At 38.6% G+C, this 25,580-nt stretch overlaps 1 protein-coding gene across 2 annotated transcripts; it reads right to left on the reverse strand.

Moving 5' to 3' along the window:
* LOC127005433 (dual specificity tyrosine-phosphorylation-regulated kinase 1A-like) lies at window positions 1-25,201 on the reverse strand. Of its 2 annotated transcripts, none has more exons than XM_050874287.1 (9): window positions 23,348-25,201; window positions 14,917-15,078; window positions 14,360-14,529; window positions 12,121-12,312; window positions 11,655-11,802; window positions 8,329-8,615; window positions 7,927-8,073; window positions 6,946-7,381; window positions 1-6,202 (listed from the first exon to the last, which is right to left on the reverse strand). In XM_050874287.1, the coding sequence occupies exons 1-9, from the start codon at window positions 23,541-23,543 to the stop codon at window positions 5,427-5,429; spliced, it is 2,514 nt and encodes an 837-aa protein (XP_050730244.1). In that variant the 5' UTR covers window positions 23,544-25,201; the 3' UTR covers window positions 1-5,426. The 2 variants fall into 2 exon arrangements, with proteins under 2 accessions (XP_050730244.1, XP_050730237.1); XM_050874280.1 differs by having other exon boundaries at window positions 11,640-11,802.
* Window positions 25,202-25,580: the final 379 nt, after the last annotated feature.

The following is a 25,580-nucleotide window of genomic DNA, read 5'->3' on the forward strand; positions in this document are numbered from 1 at the left end:
TCATTAGTATCATTTTATTTTTAATAACAAAGTTGCAGACATTTGTTTTTGTTCTAGTTGTGTCTAGGAGACGGGTAGCAACGGGTATAGCGGCGTCAGACCACAGGTTTGGTCAGTTGCAATAGCAAGTTGACCTTGTTGGTCCAAGAGTCAGCAGCAAGGACCCTTCTGGGGACCTGGGCAAGCCAATGGGGAAGCAGCTACTGCCCTCCCAACCCTCATGTACACGGTTACTCAACACATATGCCTAACCTCTCCCTGACTGCCAAATTTGTTATTCCTTTAAATTACTTTGAGCACCATTCTCTCTCTCTCTTCCTTCCTTTCTTTTTCTCTCTTCTTTCCTTTCTTTCTTTCGTTCTCTGACTGTCTGTCTGTCTCAGGTTCTGGTTCTGTGCGGTGGTGGTCCGAGGGTTGGTCAGGCAGGTAGGGGACTGTTGCTATGAGAGCCGAGCCTTGTATGTCAGCCACATACCTCTTGCCTGTTCATTCCTGACTGCAACTCTTTAAATCTACAATAAAACCAGGGAAAGGCAGGAATTGAAGTGGGATAGTAATTCTGACCATAGAATCTACACTAATGATTGTATACATTAGCCAATAAAAACAAAAATAAACTATATAACAGACTTAAAATGAGAACATTAATCACAGACTTTTCTTACATTATTTTTCAACACCAAATATTTTAACAAATAATTAGTAATTGGGATGTCCGCACACCTATCACTAGTCTGACATTATAATGAACACTACCACAATGCAGCTGATATGCAAGGCTCTGTCATTGTCTCAATATCTCGGCAAATTTGTTTATGACCCTACAGCTAATGTTCTACTCCAATGATTTATCTCTGTATGTATAAATTATGAAGACTACAACTTATGATTATAAACTAACATTTCCCCCCCAGCTATGAGCAAATGCACAGCAAGGAGCTTTATTTATTTATACAAGTCGGTTAAGATCTATGAAATCATTTTGACCTGTTTTTGAAAGATTCACTCGTCATCACTATCCGTCATCACACAGACCACTTTAACAGGATCACACGCAGAGAAAAATGCATCACAATACAACAGGGGTAAAGAGATCTTTGCATGTTGGTACTCCGCTATCAATTGGGGCAGATTAGAATTAAGAGCATTCAAAATGATATCATTACATGCAGGGCAATTTCATATTTGAAGAAAAGTATGGTGAACCTGCAAGCCATATATGCCAAAACTTATAAATTTATCTGATCTCGGCACTTTCACTTACTTTTCTTCCAAGACTGTTACATTCTGACACGAATGAATATAAATTAGACAACATAGACTAGATCTCAAAACCCCAACAACAATTTTTGCCAACAATGTGTAAGTGCCCAGTTCATGGCTCATGCCACACACTAAGGTACTACCAGCCTCCAGTACAAGGAAAACCCTGTCTCGTGCCATTCCTATATCAAGAACCATTATAAAACTAAATGTTTTCCTTGGTTTTTGGCACTGGACTATATACCTTGCCCGTTGCAGAAGTGGCAATGTCAGTCATCATGGATTACACTGATAGACTAATTTTTCTGTTTCTCATAAAGTTCCGTTTCAAACGCGTCTAATCCGTGACGACTGACAGTGACACAGATTAGGAGAATGTTCCTGAGGGCGGCGGCACCTCGCACTCTATGGAGCACCACAGGTCTACGAGCCAATGAGAGCTTTCCCTTACCAACCTGAAGTCACCCAATGGCCACACATTTCCAGCCTCGTCCTCCCTCCCTGACTAGATACTGAGGAATCGCGGTACTCTTCATGTAGTACCTTATAGTCTAAATCTCCCAGACTTAATAGTATAATTATGGTAAAGTGGGCAAAAAATATTTTCTCAATGGAGTGTGGCAATAATCTGGTCTCCATTACATATTGTACTACTAGCTTAATATCTTAATCTTTCCTTGTGGTTATGTGTTAACTTTGGCTTTAATATTTTTGATTAGATATTCCCCCAAAAATATCAAATTGTCTTGCTTAGCATGTGAGTGTGGTGTGGGTTTGCTTTGGGTTGCATCGTGGCCATTGAGTGGGCTTCTCAGGGAAGGGGCTGCCAGTACTGTGTTCTGCTGGAACAATGCACCATCAGCAATGGCATATAACAGTCAGAGGCCAATTAAGGACCTTTGACATGTAAATATCCATGGTATAAGATAACCAATGGCCTATGGGATATTGAGAGCATTTACTATTGGAATTCCCTGTAGCTATTACATTTCATTATATTACAAGTCAAAAGCAATAAACTCTCAATGCATAATGAAAATTTCAAGATGCAAGGAAAATATCTTGGAGATTGAAAACCAGTAATACTGTTTCAGGACACTATATTACTTTGGACTAATAAAATCCAAAACAAAACTTCACAATATGAGGGAATTATTGAAGACCAGTTCCTGTATCAAAACAGGCATAGCAATGTAGCTGTGGCAGGAGTTTCAACTATTGGTGCCCTTGGTGGGCTGTACAGACGTGAGTAATTCTTCAATGATAATACTTTTCATTGGACAATTTTGGAGCAAGAATGCAAAGAGCTCAGTTTAGACTTTAAAAGAATATAAAAAAAAACTAATGAAACAACAATAAAAACTTCCTAATTTTCATAAAAGTAAAACGAAATAGTATAAAAAAAATTATATAACATTTGTGCATTGATAGAAAAGTAAAAATTGTAAAACATCAATTATTCTGAGGCTTAAAAGAAGATATAAATAAAATGCAAGCAAACAAAGGAGTGAGTGTTAACAAATTATCCTCAGTAGTATAAAAAAAATTCATTCATTTGCAAATAATTAAAATATCCTAGAAAGATTAGCAAAATCCATGCCAAAAGTTGTATTTGATGAGGCCTCTGCATTGCTACTGACCGAGATAAATCACCATAGTGGCACAACACAGCACAACGGATAGCGGGACTGGCTAAGTGACGCCCCATCCTTAGAGCAGCCCCAAGCCACTGAGCACTGAGGTCATGTGGTAGGAGGACAGCCTCTCCATGTAAAAGTTCTGTTCTGGGTTGGTAATAAGTTCAAACCTAATTACATTTACATCAGTGCTTGCTTTACAAAACTGGTCTAAGGCAGCTCACCAGTTTCATGGATTTTCAAAAGGGGTTGAAATATCCCGCCTCAAATGTCATGAACGATTTGATTTGATAATCCAGAAAACTTTCAACCTTACCTGCCTGACACTGACCTATCCCCCCCCCCTGTCTCCCTACAGCCGCTAGACTATGTACACTTCATGGACCGCGCACACTGGCTGTGAGTGAGCTCTGCATTCACAAAAAAAGGGTAATGCTACTATGAGCAAATGTACACAATAATATAAATGAAAGAATAAAAGTGCCTTATTCACCTGTCACACTTTCCACATATAAAATGCATGAAATTTTGTTCATTCAGACCTTACATTGACACATCAGTGGGGCAATTTTTTTTTTGTATTTTTTTGTGAACATCCAATTGATGACAAATGAAAACTAAGCAAACATTCCTTTTTTTTTAAATGGAAGAAACTCAAATCATAAAATGCCCTATCAGATAAAGCACTACTGAAGAAAACCAAATCAACATTTCAATACAACACAAAGTAGAATAATAATAAAAAATAAAATAAAAAAACACACATGAAGTCAGTCAAACATTGGGTTCACCTTGGTTGTTGTTGGTGTGGTCACACATTTACTAAATCATGTCATGAATAAGATAAATAAATAATGAAGACGCTTTCACTTCTATTCTTCATGTTTTGTTTAATGGAGACTAATCCTCAGAACGAGTGTCTCACAATCTATTATGCAAACCTTCAAGTAAAAAACTGTAGCACCTATTGAAGGAGTTACAATGCTATAAACTATTTTCATCATATCTCATTGTAGCTGCTGTTTAGTGAGTATGAATGCAAGCCATATATGCACTGTTTGTAAGCTCATTTAAAGATAATACTCATCTTTACCTGAACCACATTGAAGTATTATTACATGACATGATTCAGAAGCTGACACAATAATTTAATGAGAATTTTTTCATAAAAACCTAGCACTAAAATAATTGCCAAGTTAAGAAAATCGTTTCACCAAATTCAAAACATTTAAGATTTAAAAAAACCTAAGAATCTACTAGAGAAGATAAACTTTTGAATTTAAAATTCATTGTTAAAAGCAGTTAAAAGTGAGCAAATACTTTTGCTAAATAAAATCAATCAATAAAGAATGGTCACAAAATTATCTACCAATGGTGAGTCCCCAAATCACACAAACAGCCAGACAAAGGCAAGGAAACACTACAGGAATGAAGGTATTGTGAGGTCTTTGGTATGATGTTAACAGGGCATTTGGAGAGACAGAAATTCAATAGAATTGGTTGATAAGTGTAAACTGCTTTATGACAATATTTTGATAGTTATGGTTTTGAGTTACAGAATGGAATATAATCTACGCTTGCTAAAAGCTGCTATCAGACTGAGCATTTTCCAGCTGGCCACAAGCTGGGTGTGGAGAAGTTGTCTGCTGCACAAGTGATGAGTGTTAGGCAGGTGTTGCTTGTGTGATGCACCAACTGGGTAGAGCAATAATATTTCCTGTAGTCTTTGAATCACTAACTGGGTGTGCAGGTGTATTGGGTACCCCAGCTGGGTGTAGGTCAGTGTTCCTGTTTCTCAAATAAGCTCTGTACCAATGTCAAGAGTGAGGGGCAGATGGTGTATGGTGTTGACAGGTGTATGGGCAAGGGTAAAGTCTAGAGGGAAGTATTGCATTAATGGTATATGAACCAGGTGTGAAGTGACAACTATTAGAGAAAAGGTATCACCAGGTACTGAAGTGTAACCATCCAAATTCATGGAGAATAATTTTTTGGCAAGATGAAAGTAAGAAAGCTGTCTGCAACACAAGTGGTGCATCCATCCATAATACAAACAGTAATGATGAATGTTGTGATGGACTTGTGGTAGTGGTGGTGGTACATTAAGTGTGGGTAGGGGGGTAAGTCACTGTTGTTTATATGTGGTAGTGGTGGCGGTGGGGGAGGGAGTTCCTGAGACTGGATTAGCCAACACAGCTAGCCAGGCCCCCAGGCAGCCCAGCAGCCAGCATGCAAGGCAGCCTACGGCCAGTCCCTCCTCACCAGCGAGTAATAAATAACAAGATAAAAGCAGCGCCGGCAGAGAGAGGGGGGCCAGGCAGCTGGGTCGGAATGTGGGTGGGGTCCCACCAGCCTCCACTCTAGGTGTTACAGGCTCACATCACACAGGCACACACGGTCCTGCACCACAGTGTGGCCACTGGCCTAGCGCTCACTGGCCAGGCTCTCCTCAGTCTCACTGTTCAGGGCTTGACTGCCCAATGTTCACAGTACACTGTTGAGCAGGTTGCTAGGTGAGCCCAGCCGTTAATGACTTGCTAGGGGGCTGTGTTGTACCACCATAGGGCTGTCCTCACCCCCAGTACCTGACCCTCCTGGAGCCCCTCCACTTCCTGTACCGCCACTGCCACTCTGTCTGTGTCCCCCCCGTGCTGATGGTGCCGCAGCTGTTCCTCCTCCGGCTGGTGCTCCAGTGGTTGCTGTTGCTCCAGATTGTGACAATGACAGTGGTTGTGGTTGCTCCAGCTGGCCCCCAGGTGGTCGTCCCCCCTCATACATGACTCCTGGGCCTCCGGAGACTACTGGTAGCAAGGAGCCACCTGGATACCCATAACCTACAACACCAGCCTGCCCTCCACTGCTGCCACTACTACTAGATGCAGCGGGTGGGAAAGATGGGAGGCCAGAATAATGGTAGGGAGCAGATGGAGGACCTGAAGCACTACTGCCACTGCTGGGTGCCAGTGGTAAATTGACAGAACCAGTCTGGGTGCAGTCTAGAGCCATTGGTAAATATGGATGAGCAGCAAACACTGCAGTAGGTGGAAGGGAGCCTCCAGCAGCTGCTGTAGTGCTAGAGGCTGTAGCCTGAGGCTGAGGCCGCCCAGCACTGTCTGGTGGACGGGGGTCCGGGGGTCGACAACGGTGTGCGTGGTGGGGGTGAACATGGCGAGGGTGGTGGGCAGGGTGTGGAGGGTGAGCTGCATGATGACCAAAGACCTCGCAGTCCATGGTGCTGTGTGAGTGTCCTGTATGAGTGTGGTGGTGTGATGGATCTGACCGGGCACGGCCTGAGACTGCCACTGGAAAGAAACAAGAAGACATTAATATTATAGCACTCCTTTGGGCTTCAGGATGTCCTGGAAGTGAATGCAGTATCACATGAATATGCTGCCACTGAGTTGCTGGAAACAGTTAGCATGGGTGATATTTTTGTGTGAATATTCATTTTATGAATGAATCATGTTACTTTTTTTTTAAATCTTCATCTGTAAACTGAATCACACAACATACAGCTTGTGTAAATACAGGCAAATAATGTCTCCACTATTCTACCAATGATGATAACTGATAATGAAGAACCCTAAAAAGAATTAGCCATGGAATAAAAAAGTACTTTCTGTACAACTGCCATCTCCACACTTACCTTGCTTACCCCAGGCCTCTTGCTCTTAATTAAAATTTCCTATTTCAATATTCGAGTTTGCCACTTTCCTTCACTCTTTAACTTACTTAATGGATGATTTGGGTCTTCAGATCACATGTACATACAACTTACTATAAGGTACTATATAATCATAGAAATTTATCTATCTATCTATCTATCTATCTATATCTATCTATCTATCTATCTATCTATCTATCTATCTATCTATCTATATATCTATATATATATATATATATAATATATTATAATTTTCTCAGTTTCTACTGAAGAGTAATGAATAACAATCTTCACATAACACTAAGTAAGCCTCAGTGACAATCATGAATGTTTTTTTTTTTTTTTATCATATGAGAAAATTCAGGTATTGAGAATACTAACCAGGTTGTGATGTAGAATGATTGATGGGAGATGCTACAGTATGTTCAATCGCTGGGCTGGTGGAATTACTGGTGTTTGTGGACTCGTCACTCGTTCGCTTGAAGAAGTTGTGCTGGAGACCATAGTAAGGGGTGATTCTTGTCTTAGGATCATAGTCCAGCATCTTCTTTATCAGATCCTCAAATTTGAGATAGTCAGACACTGAATGACCTTGTTCATTTAGACGACGACCACCTGGCCCACCACTTTCCACTCCAATAATGTCCCGTAATTTCCTACTCATGGGTGGTTTATATTTCTTGCCGTCTTTGGGTTTCTTGAGAATGTAGGTCCCGTCCGGTAACTTGTCGAAGTACCTACGAGCCTTGGTGGCCATGTCGAGTATGTGCTTGGGTGGCATGCCAAGCACTTCCACTATTTTGTTCATCTGATCCACCTGTAAATAAAAATAAGAATTAATCTATTAATTCATAATGTTAAAAATAATCCTTAAAAAAGACATGCTTATGACGAGTATATGACGAGTGAGGTGAATTAATAGTATGAAGTAAAAATTAATCTAGCATGGCCTCAAGCATATTCTTGCAACACCTCTCTTGCCCTTGCTTTTGTAGATTTTAGATAAGTGTTGACCTTGTAAAACACACTATCATGATCCCAGAGGACAAAAAACTGGGAGTTCATTAGAATTAAGCTGACTGGCTTCCTCAGCAGGCAAATCCCCAAGGCACTGTCCCCTCCCTGCAACACCTCACATGTGGCACATTACAAGGCACTAAGATTAGTCCTCTCTACTTCTTGGTGCTCATCAATGACAACCTTACAGATACACCCGACCCTTGGAAGCATGTTAACAACAGTATCATTTGTTTAGCACTGAGGGTAGAGTTTTTAAAGTTTGTGAATTTTGCGCCACATTGAAAAAAAACGACACAATCTGTTCTAGACCAACCAGCAACACCACCGTCATGGATACTTCACCTCATTGGCCCCTGAAAATAGAGGTTCTCCTGTGTGCATCTCCACCAGTATGCAGCCCAGGCTCCACATGTCAATTGCCATATTGTACGGGATGCCTAACAACACTTCTGGAGACCGGTAGAATCTTGACTGAATGTACTGGTATATCTGAAATCGTAACATGCATATTAGTATTTTGAGATCAAATACGCTTCTTAACTTGCTAACTACATACCTCCACTCCCCCTGTGGCCTCAATGCACAATATTTCCTACTCTAGCTCATCCAGATGTGGTCTAAATTTGTACTGCAAGAATTAATCAGTATTCTTTCATCTCTTTCACTGGTAAACTCTAGAACAGCATGAAGGACTTTGTGTTTGGACCTTTTCTACTAGCATACAAAGTCCAATGTGCTACTTACCCTCTGTCCCATCTGACATGAGCTGCCAAAGTCCACTATCTTGATGGCACTTCTTTTGGGATTACATAATAAGATATTTTCAGGCTTGAGATCACAGTGAATAATCTGTAGCTCTGGAGTGGAGAGAAACAAGAGGGCAGTACAGAGCTGCTGGGCAAACTTCCTTGTCAGGTTGAGGGAGACTCCCCGAAAGTTGGTATTGCGCAGCAGATCGTAAAGGTTGTAGGACAGCAACTCGAAGACCAAACACAGGTGATTCCTCCACATGAAATGTCGTTTCAACCGAACTGAAAAAAATGTGAATGAGAAATTTCATTTATAAACAAAAAGATGAAAAGGAATATCTTATTTCAGATCTTTCAATAAATATTCTACACACACCCACACCCACACACAGACATTGCAGCATGCATACATGCACACAGAACCCAACATTCACCCGCTAGACCTTATTCCACATCAGTTCATTTGATTGCTGTTAGTCTCTCACATGTCACACCTTGAAAACAGGGATGCTTTGCCCTTTCCAACCACTTCAGTAATTGTTGGGATAGCATTATGAAAATCAGGACTGCGATGTTTCAAGCCCAAGTTCTGTTGGCAGATGACTACTACTATGATTACTACAACTTTAACTACTACTACTGCTACTACCGCCAATTCCCCTTTACCATGTTTGGGCGAGTATAGCAAGCCTCACTAACTAGCTAAATCTATATAATTCCACAAACATCCTTGCTGAAATGCTGTCATAGGCCTGTTGCTGCTGTGGTTTCAGAACAGGCACATTGACACAAGAGGTAGTAAGACCGCTACAAACGGCTATGAATCATCACAATTTTCAATGCCACATGATGCATTTAAGATGCTAGGCAGTAAGTACAGTCTAGTATAAAATAAAAAATCTGGTGATAATATTACTTTCTGCTGTGTCCTTCTTGTTCAGTCTATCTAAAAAATCAATGATTATCTGATACATACCAGACATAACTATAAACTGCCGACACATTTGCAGGTGCATTTTGGCCGAGTTACACCAAGAAAACTGTATTTTTTCCTCTCCCGTCAGAGTAGGGTAACAACTAAAAATCATTCCACGTTCCTCATCTACGCTCCTTAGAAAAGTTGCCATGTGTTACCATTAAGAAACTTATCCTAACAAATGACGCTCCCAAATTTGACGCACTTTCACCGAAAACTCATTTTTTAATCAATTTTTTAAACTTTTATGACGCGTTTCGCGTCCTCGTGCACCAGGACCTTTTTACCCTTGATGACGCAAAACGCGCCATTGTGCGCGAGAGGGTTAAGGCAAAACCAGGAGAATAAACACTGACTGCACCCGTCATAGCTTGAAAGTTTTCTAAGTGCTCAAGAGTGGCACTGACTATAGTATATGGAATATGATCTATTATACACACACACATTGTCATGCACACACACACGCACGCACACACTCATTTTCTCAAATCCCATATACTCTGATTCTGAAAGGGAACATACTGAAGACATTTCTCCATTCACCTTATACACACACAAAATAAATGGGCCAGTGTAGCCACTTGCTTCAACAACCACAAGCCTCCCCAAAAGTCCTACAAGCTTTGCAAACAGCACACAATGTAGATGCCTCCACAACTCCAACATGCAGATGAGTGAATGGCTGACCACAAAGACTGTGCAGAGTGGGAGCAGACATGTGATGGTCAGGGTGACAATGTGTGATGGGGATTCTGGGTGAGGGTGATTGAGGTGGTAAAACTATTGTACTGATGGCAAGGTTACTATTAATGAGACTGGAAAAGAATAATAAAAAAGAGAAAAGAAACTAATCTAAAACACTGCTGTTAAGTGATAAAGGATCACTGCCATCTTATGTGGCTTGGAAGAATTTAGTAAAGACAAATGTGAATGCTGGCTAAAATAAAGTTTCTTTTGCTAAGTTGGTGATTTTACCTAATATAGTGTTAAGTTAGTGACTAACTAATATAGTGATATCATTATTAACTAAAATTGTGGTGATGAATGAGAGGAGCCACAATATCTGTAGTGAGTATGTTTTCAAAGCGATGAAGGTGATTGTGGAACATATGTGAAGAAAGTTTTATTCCAAGATAACTAAGATGCACTCCATATACATTAAGAAAAAATGTATATTAATAACAATCAAAGTATAGACCTTGTATCATATTCTTAATCCGGAAGTGGCATAAATTAGAAGACAAGTAATGCTGTGCCATTTTAACCAGATTAAAAAATAAGCCTACATGACTAATAACAACTAGTTTTCTATCATCAGTAAATATCACAGTGTGGTCCCTCTTACACTTTGATGCATTTGTTGCCTGCCTGTATATTTTGAACTCAGGGGCATTTCAATTTGTAAAGTTATGCTAATATTATCAAAGGTTTCCAGCTTTCCTATACTTGTTTAAATTTTTTCATAGAGCTGGATGTGAGGGAATGCTCTCAACACCATACTTAACTGACAGACATTAGTTAACTGAGTTCATTGAGTTTATCTAGTCAGAGTTGATTAACTTTTGGAAAATAAATAAATAAAAGATCTTCACCTATTATTCTGCACTAATGACACAACTATCAAAAGTTACCAAAGCCTCAAGTCATCCCTTAACCCGGTAGCAGCGATGGGCCAAATTTGTGGCTTTACTGAGTAGCAGCGACGGGCCAAACTTGTGGCTTTACTGCGTAGCAGCGACGGGCCAAATTTGTGCCATGATATAAACCCCCCAAAATAGATGATACATAAACTGATCACAAATGCTTTGATATATATTATGAAATGGTTTGTGCGAGTGATTTTTTCTCATTTTTCTCACTTAGAGGGACCATTAAGTAACATGATCCCCGCTGCTACTGGGTTAATGCAGCACTTATGTTATTGAAATCTATGCTACCACTTTTTTAGCTGTCTGGTCAGCTTCACTATACTGGTGTGCTGCCTACATACTTTCAAATTCTATTCCTTGACATCCTAGAATGTAAAATATAAATGTTTATTACATTTGACTTTGCTACTAAAAGCTATATATGGTAATACCTGAAAAAGTGGCACAGCAATGATTATTTCAGAGTGATCTTGGAAGATGAACTGACAAAAACTGCTTTTACGAAGCTTGCATGAAAGAGAGCGAATATACAAGATAAGCTTTGTGAAACAATGACTGAAACTTGTAATAGCTATAGAACCAAACTTAAAGGATGAATCAATGCACCAGCAAACTACATTTGGCAGAGGAGTAGTAAGAGTTAATGTGTTACGGGTGTATTGCGCAGCTTCATCTACCCACCTATCTTGTCTTTACCTATATAATACTTGTTGTCAGAATCAGCCCGATTCATCATCTCCAACAGCTTGACTTCAATCTGTGCTTGGTTTAGGAATGGCTTTTTGTTCTTGATGATCTTGATTGCAGTCCAGGTCTGCTCCTCATGATCATAAGCCTTGACAACCTAGGAGAAAAGGAAAAAAATCATTACAATTACATTCTAGAATAAGTGTTAAGAATTCTAATAATAACCACAACAATAATAGGAATAATAATAATAATAATAATAATAATAATAATAATAATAATAATAATAATTTGCATTAAAATAATTTACATAGTTGAAAAGTAATGATGTAAACTATAATTACTGAAAAAAATCTATGCATAACATTATTAAAAAATAGCAAACTCCAACTCCAAAAGCAACTTCAACATCTAAATTACGAAAAATATATTTACAATTCATCTGTTTTAAGTAATAAGTCTCAATAATACTAACCTGACCAAATGATCCTTTCCCTATTAGTGAATCTATTTCATATCTGTCTTCAAATTTTTCCCCACTCTTGATCATGTAATCATGGTTGTCGTCATCGTAGCCGTCATTGTAGACCTTTCGTTCCTTTTTGTGCATGCTGGGACTCTGCCCCTGAGTTTGCTGGGCTCGTTTCTTTTTCTTGGCATAGTAAACCTGTTGGGACAAAGATAAAGCATGAAAACTAATGCAATGAATATGTCAATAAAATAAACTATGAAAATATTTATAAGGGTGACTAAAGCTAAATGGGGGCTGGTATGGATTAAATAGGGTTGAAGACACTGGCATATGGGATTAATTGTGTATATGTGCAAGAACATGTGCATGTATCAAGTTCGTTAGTGTATATGTGTGTGTGTGTGTGTGTATTTACCTAGTTGTGACATATGGGAAAAGAGCTACGCTCACACTGTCCCGTCTCCAAATCCTCTCTTATCCAACTTTTCCTTAAAATCATGAATGTTTCTTGCACAAACCACCTCCTCCTCCAGTCCATTCCACAGCTCAATGCTTCTGTTTGGAAAGCTAAACTTTTTCACATCTCGACTACACGTGGTCGCCCTCAACTTCTTTCCATGTCCTCTCGTTTCTCTCTCGCTCCACACACACAGTCTGTCTAGATTCTCCACCCCGCTCGCCACCCTGTACACCGCTATCAGGTCTCCTCTTTCTCTTCTCTCCAGGGTTGTGAGCCCCATGCTATTGAGCCTCACCTCGTAAGTCCGATCCCTAAGTTCCAGTACCATCTTAGTTGCCACTCTGTACTCTTTCCAGCTTTCTTATGTTCTTCTTTTCATGAGGAGACCAGACTACTGCTGCATACTCCAACCTTGGCCTTATCATTGTAACTATTATTTTCTTCATCATCTCTTCGTCCAAATACACAAATGCCATCCTTATGTTCTTCAGCAGATTCATAGTTTGTCCCATTATCCTGTTGATGTGTTTGTTTGGTGACATGTTCTCTGAGATAGTCACTCCCAAATCTTTTTCTTCCATTCCTCTGCATATTATCTCACTTCCCATCTGATAATCATATTCACATCTTCTACCACTCCTACCAAACTCTATTTTTTTACATTTCCCAAGGTTGTGTGTGTGTGTGTGTGTGTGTGTGTGTGTGTGTGTGTGTGTGTAAAAATAATAAATAAATAATAATAATAATAATAATAATAATGTGTGTGTGTGTGTGTGTGTGTGTGTATTTGTTTTAAGTACCTACTGTCTATTCCTAGATCATACCAACAGTTAATACATATACAGTAGGCACCCTTAGTACGCGAAATCCTATTACACAGAACGCCTAGTACAAGAAGACCTGAAAATTTAACCTGTAAACACTAAATATGAGAGTTGATTCCATAATATGCGGGGTGAGGCAAGGAATGGCCCGAATGTGTTGTTTCCACCAAATGTATAACACCCATCCTGAAAGACGTGCCCAGCGATAAGCACCCTATTAAATGCTCCTCCCATCATCACGTCAATGTGTAGACTTTCACAGGTATTCTGTCATACAGCATGAATTGAAGGGAGAGTCGTGTCATTGTCGCCTGTACCCGTGTATCATGAGAATGCTCTCTTTGTTTGCCGTGTATTGTAAACAATCAATGCAAGCCAGCAACCACTGCTGTTTCTTCTATCCTACAGCACATGGTAATACGCTGTTGTTTGTCGCCCATTTAGCTTTTGGGCTCATGCTGAATGTGTTGCAAGTGACAATTCAGATGAGGAGGGTGTTGGTCCAGCGGGTGGTGCAGTGGAAACATGTTAAGTATTTCACAATGCCTCGGAAGTCTTGCTATTTAAGTTCATCATGCCAGTCATATACTGTATTATGAGTCACCATATTCTTGTTAATTTAGCTTTACACTATAATATATGTCTTTAAAAATTTCCCTTTATTATGTGTCTAAGATACAATTAATGAAGGGCCAACCATATCCCATTTTATCCATAAGAATATGCATTCCTTTTACATGAACTTTCTAGTACATGTGTGCTAATGTCACCTATATTCTCATATATTAGGGGTGCCTACTGTATTCTGAAAGCTACATTTAACCACATTCTTCAGGCACACCACACTTCTTGGCGCTTTCAGTTATAGAGCAAGTTGACAAATTTCTGGACAAGTGTGACACGATCCAAAAATGGCCATCAATTAGAAACATAAGCTTACACATATCATGGTGCTTACCTCATTTATATGTTTATAAGTTTTAATGAGATCTACTGAGAGTTTCCGTAATGGACCTTGTGCAGGGTCCCGATGTCGACGCTCAGCGGGAGAACGGTGCAGGGCCTGTAACGGAACTGACTTGTAGGCTCCTCCCCCACTCACTGCTGCCTGATTACCGCCAATCGATCCTGCAGAAGATGCCACAAGTTAGTTTAGAAGGCCAGTATGGTTAATAATGCAAGAACCTATTTACTTATATATCTACATTCCTGAAGTAGAATATGAGATTATTGCTCAGGCAAGAGGTAGCTTCCAATTAAAATATTGTTTCACTTATAGCTGATGAGTGTTCAATGTCATTCCCTTGCATATTTTCATCAGCCACCTGAAACTTTTAACCTCTTGTGCTAAATAAAAGACTGATTTCTATGTTTCTACAAAAGTTTTAACAAAAGAAACAATCGGTATCACAGGCCAAATTACTACCAGTATACAAATACATCTTAGACTGGGTGACATTTGAGATAAGTTTTGCTGTGCCTTAAATATGAAAAAGAAAAGAAACTGTGACTCGCCATGAGAAGGAAGCTGCTGCGGGGCACGATGGGATGAGGACAACTGGCCTTCAGGTGGGACATACTCAAGCGAGACTCCCAACTGCTGCAACTGGTCCTCGGAACACAGCTTGCCATACAGTAAGTTTGGCCGTCCCCCATACCCTCCTCCTCCCATATCACCTGGAACAAAATAATCATCAATTCACATTAAAAAGAGGCTTTGTAAGAACAGACAACGAAAAATTACAGGCAAATAAGTTCAGTGATAGTCTGAATTCCTGGGATATAGACAAACCAGCATAGGGTAGCATATATACACTACCCTAGGTATTTATTAATAGGTCAACCCTGGAAAGGTTGACAGACAAGAATTTCCTGTGTTCACTCACTCTACTCCAACAGTGGACATAATCTAAACTCGTGTGCAAATATTTTTTTCTGAACGAGGTCATGCAGCTTTTCAAATGTTTTCTGGTATTCATATTTCAACAGAATAGATACAAAGAACCATAAGAGATTGCATCAACACTTTCAGGTATAAAAATTAATGAAGCATCAGGGAATTCACCTTCGATAAATTTGCGTAATATAAAACAAGCTGTGCTGTGTTCCCTGAAGCCAACAATTACAACAGATTATATTTGCTGGTCTGACTCAAGTTTATATAAATTAGTACCACATAGTAAGCGACTGGATGTAGCGTGATTAACAGATAACAGTTTCATAATTGTATCTTTGTTCTTGCAAGCTTCATACCTCATCAATGCTTCTTTTATGTTCTTTAATTCATCCTAGGCAGTTACAAGACAAATAGTATATCATCACCTAACGTAACTGATATGTTCTTGGATACTGTGACTGTACATGAAAAATACCATCTAACAAGACCAATCTAATTGCAAGCTAGGTGATATAAGCATGGATAAAGTTCCTACAACATGTTTCTGGCCTCAAAACCATCAACAAACTTCATAATAGACCCAAAATATTTCTAATATTAAACACTCAAATAAAAGTGAGCTTAAGGGACACTGTGATAGAGAGGAACAATGAGGTCACGCACAGGTTAGCATAGACTGCCAACTTCATCTTACTATACATACATATAAGAGAGATTAACAATAAAAAGTTATGCTAAAACCTGCTGCACGAGTAAACAAAGGATATGTGGCGTAGGTGCCAGTGACAATAAGTGCTCCATTTCCTTTCAATAATCCAGGTGCTTAAACATATCATTCTATGCCAAATTATTAACTACTGCAGATTTCTTTCTCTAAAAATTAGGTCTATCTATCTATATCTCTGACGCCCTGTTTCTTCAAGGGGGTGGCCACGGCAAAAGTCAGTTCATGTGTGTAAACAGAGGATACGATGCATCCATCATTTTCTTTTACAATAATGCAGGCACTTAAACACATTGCAATGTTTGTGTGTGTGTGTGTGTGTGTGTGTGTGTGTGTGTTTATGTGTGTGTGTGTGTGTGTGGGGGGGGGAGAATGCAACGGTGGCAACACAACACCCACCATTTTAATCCTCAATCCTCTGGGCAATTAAATGAATCATACCTACTTCTATGAATTAATTACTAATGCACATTACTTCTATGAAAATTGGGTAATAAAATATCATATGGATGATGAAAACTGGAACACAGATACTGTAAGCAGTTTGTCAGTTGGTACAGTAAGACTTGTGTTTGTATAATTATCATACACTTTATAAATTTATATTTTACAATAATTTCCATTATTTTCTTTCTCATCAGTTATTACCGAACAAAATTAAAGGAAACAAAGTTATTCAATGACATGTTGTATTCCATTAATAAATCTTAAATTCTACAGCATTGTACATAGAGTTGAGATGTGAGTTTGACTTGTTACAAATTTCATCATTATCAAGAGCACCAAAGAGAAAGAACACACTTGATTTAGGAGGGCAAGATTCACCCGCTAAGATATCGTCATCCTGGGTTCATGACGATTAGAAGCTGTCGCTGACTCAAGAATGTCAAACTGCCACCAAACTTTGTGACACACACCATCAAGCGCATACTAAACTTATTTTTCACATCACAGGCAAACCAATAACATTAATTTTAGTGTCAGTAAGCACTCATTCAAAATTTCTCTTTTTTGCTGCAACACAAAATGTGAAATTGCTATGTAATGAGGTGCACATACCCAAAGTGAACAAAAGAAAAATGGTGACTACAAAATGTTGATAGTATAGACATAAGTATTCTTATTGCAGTGCTCCATGGTGCACACTTGACGCACAACCAAGAGATCTTGGGTTCCATCCCTGGGTGAAGAAGTGTAGATATGAAAGACCTCCATGCACCCTTGCCTCTGTCTGCTAATAGTTTGATGCTGTGGCCTGCATCCTGAAGTGGTGCCCATTGCCTATACATCTTCCACCATAATATCTGGTTATGGTGTGCTGCCACAGAGTTTGAAGGCTGGTTCTTAAAGACGGACCTTATTACTCGTACGGGGCACCCAGGAGTGTATATAAGTTGACACTGCACTTCTTCCTGTGCAAGTGCCATTACCCTGGGCCTTTAACCTTTCACTGATAGTCCTGAGTCATGGAGCTAATGGTCATCCCCAACCAAAGCATGTGGCATAAAATCGGACTCACAGGACTTTTAACCTGTTTGCTGCAGACATGGGGTGATTACTTATGTTATGTAATCGATTACGATTACTTCACATTTTCACGATTACGATTGCAATAAAATTAGGTGTATTCAATTACAATTATGATTAAATGATGTATTAATTGTGATAACAATCGTGATTACAGGAAGGACTGAAAGGTGAACTTGCAAATTTCATACACATGTACCATACTAAATATTTAATTGGTTGAATTACTACAGATATTTAGATTACATACTTGCTGTACGAGAAATTATTAACTAAAACTTTGCTAACGTAATCACAAAAGTAATAACGATTATGATTATATTTTTAATGTGTTCGATTAGGATTACGATTACTTAAAAAAATAAAGAAGGTAATCGATTACGATTACAGATTACGGTTACCCCATGTCTGGTTTGCTGTGACAAGCCTACATTGCAGCTTTAAGGGCACCTCAACTGCCTTCATGTAATGAACATAATCAAATCATAAATATGCACCTCAACAGGAAAAAATAAATTTGAGGCAGCATAAAAACCGAGATGAATATGATGATATACGTTTTAACTCCTTTTGGTCTGGTAAGATAAGTTTAAAGGCTGGTAATTGGCATAGAAACAACTCTTGTCCACTCATATTTTGCAGCTAGAGGGTTAAATGTTATGAGTAAGACCTGAGTTTTTTACCTTGCCTTTCCTATCTGAATATAAAGTAATACAATAATGATCATTCTAATGATCATTCAATAAAGTATAAACAAATAAAGTATCTGTGTACACAATAATATCTCCTCTCTCTCTCTCTCTCTCTCTCTCTCTCCACGTTTCTTTATACTTTTTCTTCTCCCATTCTCGCTTAACCTTGCCTTTTTCCTTCATCCTTTCCTCCACACCCTTATTCTGATCCCTCTTCCATACTCGTCCAGTCTTTCCTTTTCCTTCTCCCTTATTCCACGCTCTTACTTCATTCCCTCTCCTCCTCATCTAGCCTCGCCTTTTTCCTCCATCCTTTCCTTTCCCAACCATGACTCCAAACTTGCTGTCCCAACCAGCCCATAGTGGACCCTGACACAGATAAACTACATGTATATAGTGTCCACCTTATGTAGTACGCAGCAGCCGACAGTATCTTTCGTCTTAACTATCAAGCAGAGCGACCGGCAATTCAACGTAAAGCCAAAGAGAATTTAAGCTTTACCCTCGGATGATAATAGTAATACTGACATGCCAATGGGCTGGATCATATATATATATATATATATATATATATATATATATATATATATATATATATATATATATATATATATATATATATATATATATATATATATATATATATATATATATATACATATATATGTATATATATATATATATATATATATATATATACACACATACACATATATATGTATATATATACAGTCGTCCCTCAAATAGTACGGTTTCCAACAGTATGGTTTCGGTTTTATACGGATTATCATGGAAGATTTTTTTTAAGGAGTTTTAAATTTCCCGCTCGTCACACCAAGTAGCCATGGCATGAGTGGCAACACTGTTCAACCAAAACACCTGCTGAAAGCACCCCAAAGCGTTCAAGATAGGTGTTCACCTTGCAGAAGAATTCAGATTTAGAAGTTACGTTTTGGGATGAGTTACGTTGCCGTAGGGAGAGCATATCATGTGAATCAGAGCAGTGTTCGCTGTATCTATCATCTTGGTCTTGTCTTGGTTCGGGAGGTAGTTGTCCCTTTCGGTCCTAACTACAGCCTTTGAAACGGCTTACTCCCTTTTGCTGCAGTAACTGATGTATAAGCGCTGCAAGAGTGGAGATAAAGGTCGTCCTTTTGCTAAGCCTCGTCACTGCTATGGTAACAGAGTCTCACTCGCAGCAAAATGTCGTACGCTGATCTTCCTGGTGACATTTAACATGCATTACTAGCTGTCCTGGCTGACGAACTCCTTACAACAGAAGATGAAAAGGAAGCTGCAGTGGTTATGGGGGCACAGAGAGGTGAAATGCAATGGAAACACTTATATGTGTTTGTTTGGGCCGCCATATTTGTTGATGACATCATCACAGCATGAGGCGCTTCATCTCTCAAAGCCGGGAGCCAGTGGACGTGCTGAGTTGGAAACTCGTGCTGCCGCGTCACGTGTTTGAGAGCACTCAGGACATTCCGAGTGTCCCAATTCCCCCTCTCAAACGCTGCCCAGGTGTGTTTCAAAGGGGGGCACTAATTTTTTATGGATTTTCGAATAGTACAGGGATCCTGGGTCCCTAACCCCCGTACTATTTGAGGGACGACTGTATATATATATATATATATATATATATACATATATATATATATATATATATATATATATATATATATATATATATATATATATATATATATATATATATATATATATATATATATATATATATATATATATATATATATATATATATATATATATATATATATATATATATATATATATATATATATATATATATATATATATATATACATATATATATGGAGCTGTTTTAGCTTCTGACCCCCATACAAAAGAAGCTACTAATGCACTCAGGACCCCTTGAGAAAAATCCTAGTGAATGCACCAAGACTACTTGACCCTAGAAATAGTTGACATTCTGAATGCATCGAAGACGTATTCAGAAGATATTCAAAACTCCCAGAATGTGCATGTTTGGAGTCTGAGGTCCTCTTTGATGTGTAAGACTGTTTGGGAATGACCACTACTCATATTTACATTAGGACCATTCTTGATGGATACATGGGCTGAACATGTGCTTGAATATCAACAACTGATTTATCAATGTTAGTCTCAACATATAAATAATAATATAGATGAAGTTATATACAGGTATTAAAATCAAATTGGTTTTGAATACTTGACAGAGATTTTTAGTTTAAAAAGTTTTTGATACTATAACTTTTAGTCAATAATTTGTTAGTGATGTGTTTAACACTAAATTGTTTCTAAGTACTGTAACACCATTTAAATTTTCAGCAACAATACTCTTAATAGTACTAATACATTTTTCTTCATTATGTAATTTATTGATTTGATATCTGAATATTTTTAATCTGAAATTTCTGAAGAATGCATACACCTGTTCTACTGTTTAAAGCAACATTTTTCTCATATTATAAAAAAAAAAAAAAAATAAATAAAAATAAAGTTATTAAACCATGGTGCACTTGTACTACTGATATGCTATGCCTCACAGACTCTGATGTAAAAACAATGCAGTGTCAGAGATAAGACTTTTAAACAAGACACACACAGCAATAGAAGAATAAATAAATAAACACATAAATCATGACGAGCGTAGAAAACATCAGTTCAGTGAGGTGCCAATCAGTCACATGACATACCAGTAACAGTAAAATATAATACCCTTATTATCATGTACATTGCCATATTTGTCTGAGGTATAAAAAGACATCTTGACACCAAAAACATGCACATAAAGCTTCTAGGCTGGACACTTTGGACACATAGGTCAGCGACATTATAATTGTTCCTTCAGAAGCTGATTGAAGAGCTGGTGTCATTAGCTAATCTAGTTTTCATACCAAGAAATAGAAAACAGAACACAGGCCTTAAAATTCTTCTCAACTGATCTATTACAGGAAGCTATGGCATAATTTTGCAAGAAACAGCACACACATATCAGGAAGAAAAATCCTATAAGCATCTACTGACTCACTTCCATTGGCATCTTATCAAAATCAATACACTAGTTTCCCTTACTAAATACAATGCAATTCAGAAGTAATACCTTATTTCTGAGATTCTTATTAGCTGATAAAACTTTACATAAGCCCATATATATATATATATATATATATATATATATATATATATATATATATATATATATATATATATATATATATATATATATATATATATATATATATATATATATATATATATATATATATATATATGTATATATATATATATATATATATATATATATATATATATATATATATATATATATATATATATATATATATATATCATATCCTTTTGAATATAAGGGAAAAAGTATTTATTTATCCTAAATGCAAAGTTTGATATATTGCAGTTGTGAGGCCTGAGGCTGTAGAGATTTAGCAATGTGAAAGGTGTGGCATCAGGTGCCAAAACAAAGAATATCATTATGCTAATGATATCTGCTGTTCAAGGGAGCAAAATCTCTTGTAATGTATTTTAGGATAGATAGGGGTATTATATACTGACAGAGGGCAGTGGACTAGTAATGGCTGAAGATTAAAATGATGATAAAAGTGACATGTTTCATTGATGTCAAGGGTTTCTCTTTGAACTCAGTGGATTTCCATGTCTGCTCTTCTTGTTACAGATTAAAAAGAGTGATAACTTTAATAATGTGTCATCTCTATTCACATTATGGTTTAGGATCATATTCATATTATTATTTTGCAAATATAAAGTGTATAACATTGTAATATCGTACATGTCCTAGAAAAAAACATACGTATATACGAGTTGATTAAGCTGTTCAGGAAGCAGCTAAAAATCTGATGAACATATAACAAATATAAGCCTGAATACCTAAACTAGTAAGCTAATCAATAGTAATTCAGTAGTATACTCTTGTAAAATAACTGATGCACAAAGAGGCCTGAAGATGCATGCATATTGCAATGGATCCATACACTTCCTTACACACATGGTATACAATTTGTAATATGCCAAAAAATATATTGATTAACCTTAACTTAGCTGCTCTTTAGGATGTACCCAGTGACATAGCAGAACAAACTTTATCAGTCTTTTATCTTGGTCCATGACACACTTAAAAAAAAATAATAATAATAATAAATAAATAAATAAATAAAATAAATAAATAAAATAATCAAAGATATTTATGTAAAAATGCATTTGAATATATAATACAGGCAGTTTTTTTATATGAGTATGTCAAGGTCAAGCACCTAACTTATCTCACAAAAGTTTATTATACACTTCCTATACTCAAGGATGACCTCATTCATAGCACATACCAGTAGCTGATAATTTGCACACACTAGGAATAATACTATTGGAGTGAGTGAACGCAGGAATTGGTGATCTTGTTGACTGGTGGCACAATTTGATGACCCAGGAAGACAAATTACTCTGAAACTATTATTCATGCAGAGAATAGTTGTAATTATTATATTATTGAGATCCATGAAAGGGCATCAGGAGAACACTAAAAAAAGATTAGATTCAAGAGTCCTCACGGTGAGAATACATGGATATGAGAAATAAAAGTGACAGGTTATTAATTATTAGAGCAGAAAGAAATTATCAATATGAAGGAAACCTCTTTTGGGTATATGGCAAACAAAGGCAGAGGTTGTAGCGGGGAGTAATTATGATTCTTATAATAATATAATATGGTGTAAATTGTCATGAACAACCATAAAGTAGGTGATATTATGTAAGACCCTGATATTATAGCAAAAGGAAACAAAGCTATTTCAATAACATATATTTACAAATTAGTGACAAAATCATGAGTCTAAAAAATATAATGTAGTACATATTCTACGAAATATGGTACCTGAGTAGCTGTTCTGATATACTTCAAAATGAAAATATTTAATGCATATTACTAGTTTATATGTTTAATAATTAGTTGATAGCCTGAATGATGGTAAACACATAAATGTAATGAATATAACTAGTTTATATATACATATATGATAATTAGGGGAAGCACCAAACGATGGGAAACAGTAAAACAGACACAATACTCACGCATCTGCTTGGCTCTCTCCTTGTCCGCCAGCTCATGTTTGTGCCAGGGGTCATGGCGCTTGTGCTGATTGGGGGGGGCCACGGTCATCCCCCAGGCCTTATCCATGGCTTGGGCTGCGGCGGCCGCTCCTCCAACTCTACCCCCGGCTGCGGCGGCACCCGAGCCGTCCCCCCCTCCCCCACTCACCAGCACCATGGCACCCCCGCCTGCATGACCCGGTCCTGCCCCACCGCTGACACCGTGCTCCCCAAGACTGGTTATCCTGGCACCTGCCAGGCTCTAACAGCTGGCGTACACACAACAATCCAAAAGACCCCAAGGAAACCTCAGGGCTTGGATTTTGTTGTGTTGCCGGCTTGGTCTGAACCTCTTCAACTTCTCATATAATCACAGCAATGCTCATTCATACACACTATGATCCACTGCTTTCAATTAGGCCTAATTTCTCTTCTCTGCAGTCCTTTTTTCTCACCGCCTCAATTATGTTAATGATATGTATCTCTTCCGTCAATATTTTCTTCTTACGTTCACTCTTAATCATACAGTCCATGGAAATAAAACGTCCACACTCCTCTTCTTCCTTGTGCCCCTGGCGACTAACATCAATGGACGTGCGATGCCTCCTGCTTCATTCTCCGGCATATTGGTACACCGGTGGGTCGACAATGGTCAATAAAACATACTGTCCAGGTGTGCCCTTGGGGGTCACACACACTGTTAACCAGACACTGTCCCCGGGGGTGTTCTTCCCTGGGGGGGCTTTGATAATCACTCACTTTCCCTTCAGGTCAATCAGATTGGCAGGAGTTTATCACAAAGGTCAATAAAACTTTCGACCTAGATGTGCCATGTTTCCAGGTGTGCCCTAGGGGGTCGCACACACCGATAGCCAGAGACTGTCTGTCCCCTGGGGTTTTCTTTCCCTAGGGGGGGGGGGGGGTTCGCCTCAATAACACTCACTTTCACGGCACGGTCAGTCAGGTTTCGACGATATGGTGTCTAGGGGTCCTTTATGTGAGGAATGCTTGTGTGAATACATTGAAAACCACAACCATTGCCGAGGGAGGGAAGAAAACAGTAGTGCTAAGACGTAGTTCACTTCCTTTCAGTTCACAGTTTGTCCGGGTTTCCTGTTCTCCCCGTTTTCCCTTCCCCTTTCTTCTCTTTCCTTCGCAGTTCGGAAAATGGAAGAAAATTGAGGGCGGTAAGACGTAGTTCTGTTCACTGGTTCACGGCACTCCTTGATGTCCTCCTTTCCTCTCTCCGGGTTCTCTGGATGTCCTATTTCCACTCTCTTGTGTTCTCTGGATGTCTTATTTCCACTCTAAGTATTTCCTTTGGCCTTTATCTTTTATTTTCTTGGCAGTTTGTTTACGTTGTGGAGGCCTGGCTGGCACCGCCCTCCCCCGCGCTGCCAAATGGACTCGCCCACCAGGGTCAAAACACTCCCCCAAAACACGGCTATTTCACCACTTTCCCTTATTTTCCACGGCCTGTGCTTAGGGATATGGATTCCAGACACCAGAATCAACCATTTCACATCACATTTCCGGCGTCAACACTGCTCAGAAGGCTTTAATCGTCGAAACATGAGCCCACTGGTTACTATTAGTCCATCCACCACCATGTCTTATTTGAATCCCTTGCTTTAACCGCTTTTCCCGACGTGTTATCTCGTTATTTCGGGGTTTTTAGCATGATAACGCGGCGTCGAGGTTTTCCCGCTCACTTATAAGGCTGTCCGGGTTTTGGAGGTGTGGGAATAATAGAGAAAATCGATTTAAGGAGAGAGTAACAGCGCACTCTTCAAATATGGCAGCGGGTCTTCACTGGCTTGTTGAGAGCTTGCGAGAAATACCTCCCCGCGCGGAAATAAGTCGCGCTGATGTCCACTACGCATGCGCGCACTCTCGAGGGGGAATTATAATATATATACACAGCAGGAAAACATATCAATTATCCTGGAATGGATGACAGGAGTGATAGGAGTAATAGTTAGGCCTAGGAATAGAGATTTTTAGGATAGTTTACATCTCCTTCCCTTCTCCCTCCCTTCTTCTCATGCGTACTCTATAGGGCCCGTGAATATATATACACAGCAGGAAAACATATTAATCTATACCTGGAATGGATGCTAGGAGTGATAGGAGTAATAGTTAGGCCTAGGAATAGAGACTTTAGGATAGGGTATATATCCCTCCCCCTCCCCCTCCCCCCTCCTCCTCTTCCTCT

The sequence above is a fragment of the Eriocheir sinensis genome, chromosome 3 (genome assembly GCF_024679095.1).
Source record: "Eriocheir sinensis breed Jianghai 21 chromosome 3, ASM2467909v1, whole genome shotgun sequence".
In the NCBI taxonomy this organism is placed as follows: Eukaryota; Metazoa; Arthropoda; class Malacostraca; order Decapoda; family Varunidae; genus Eriocheir; species Eriocheir sinensis.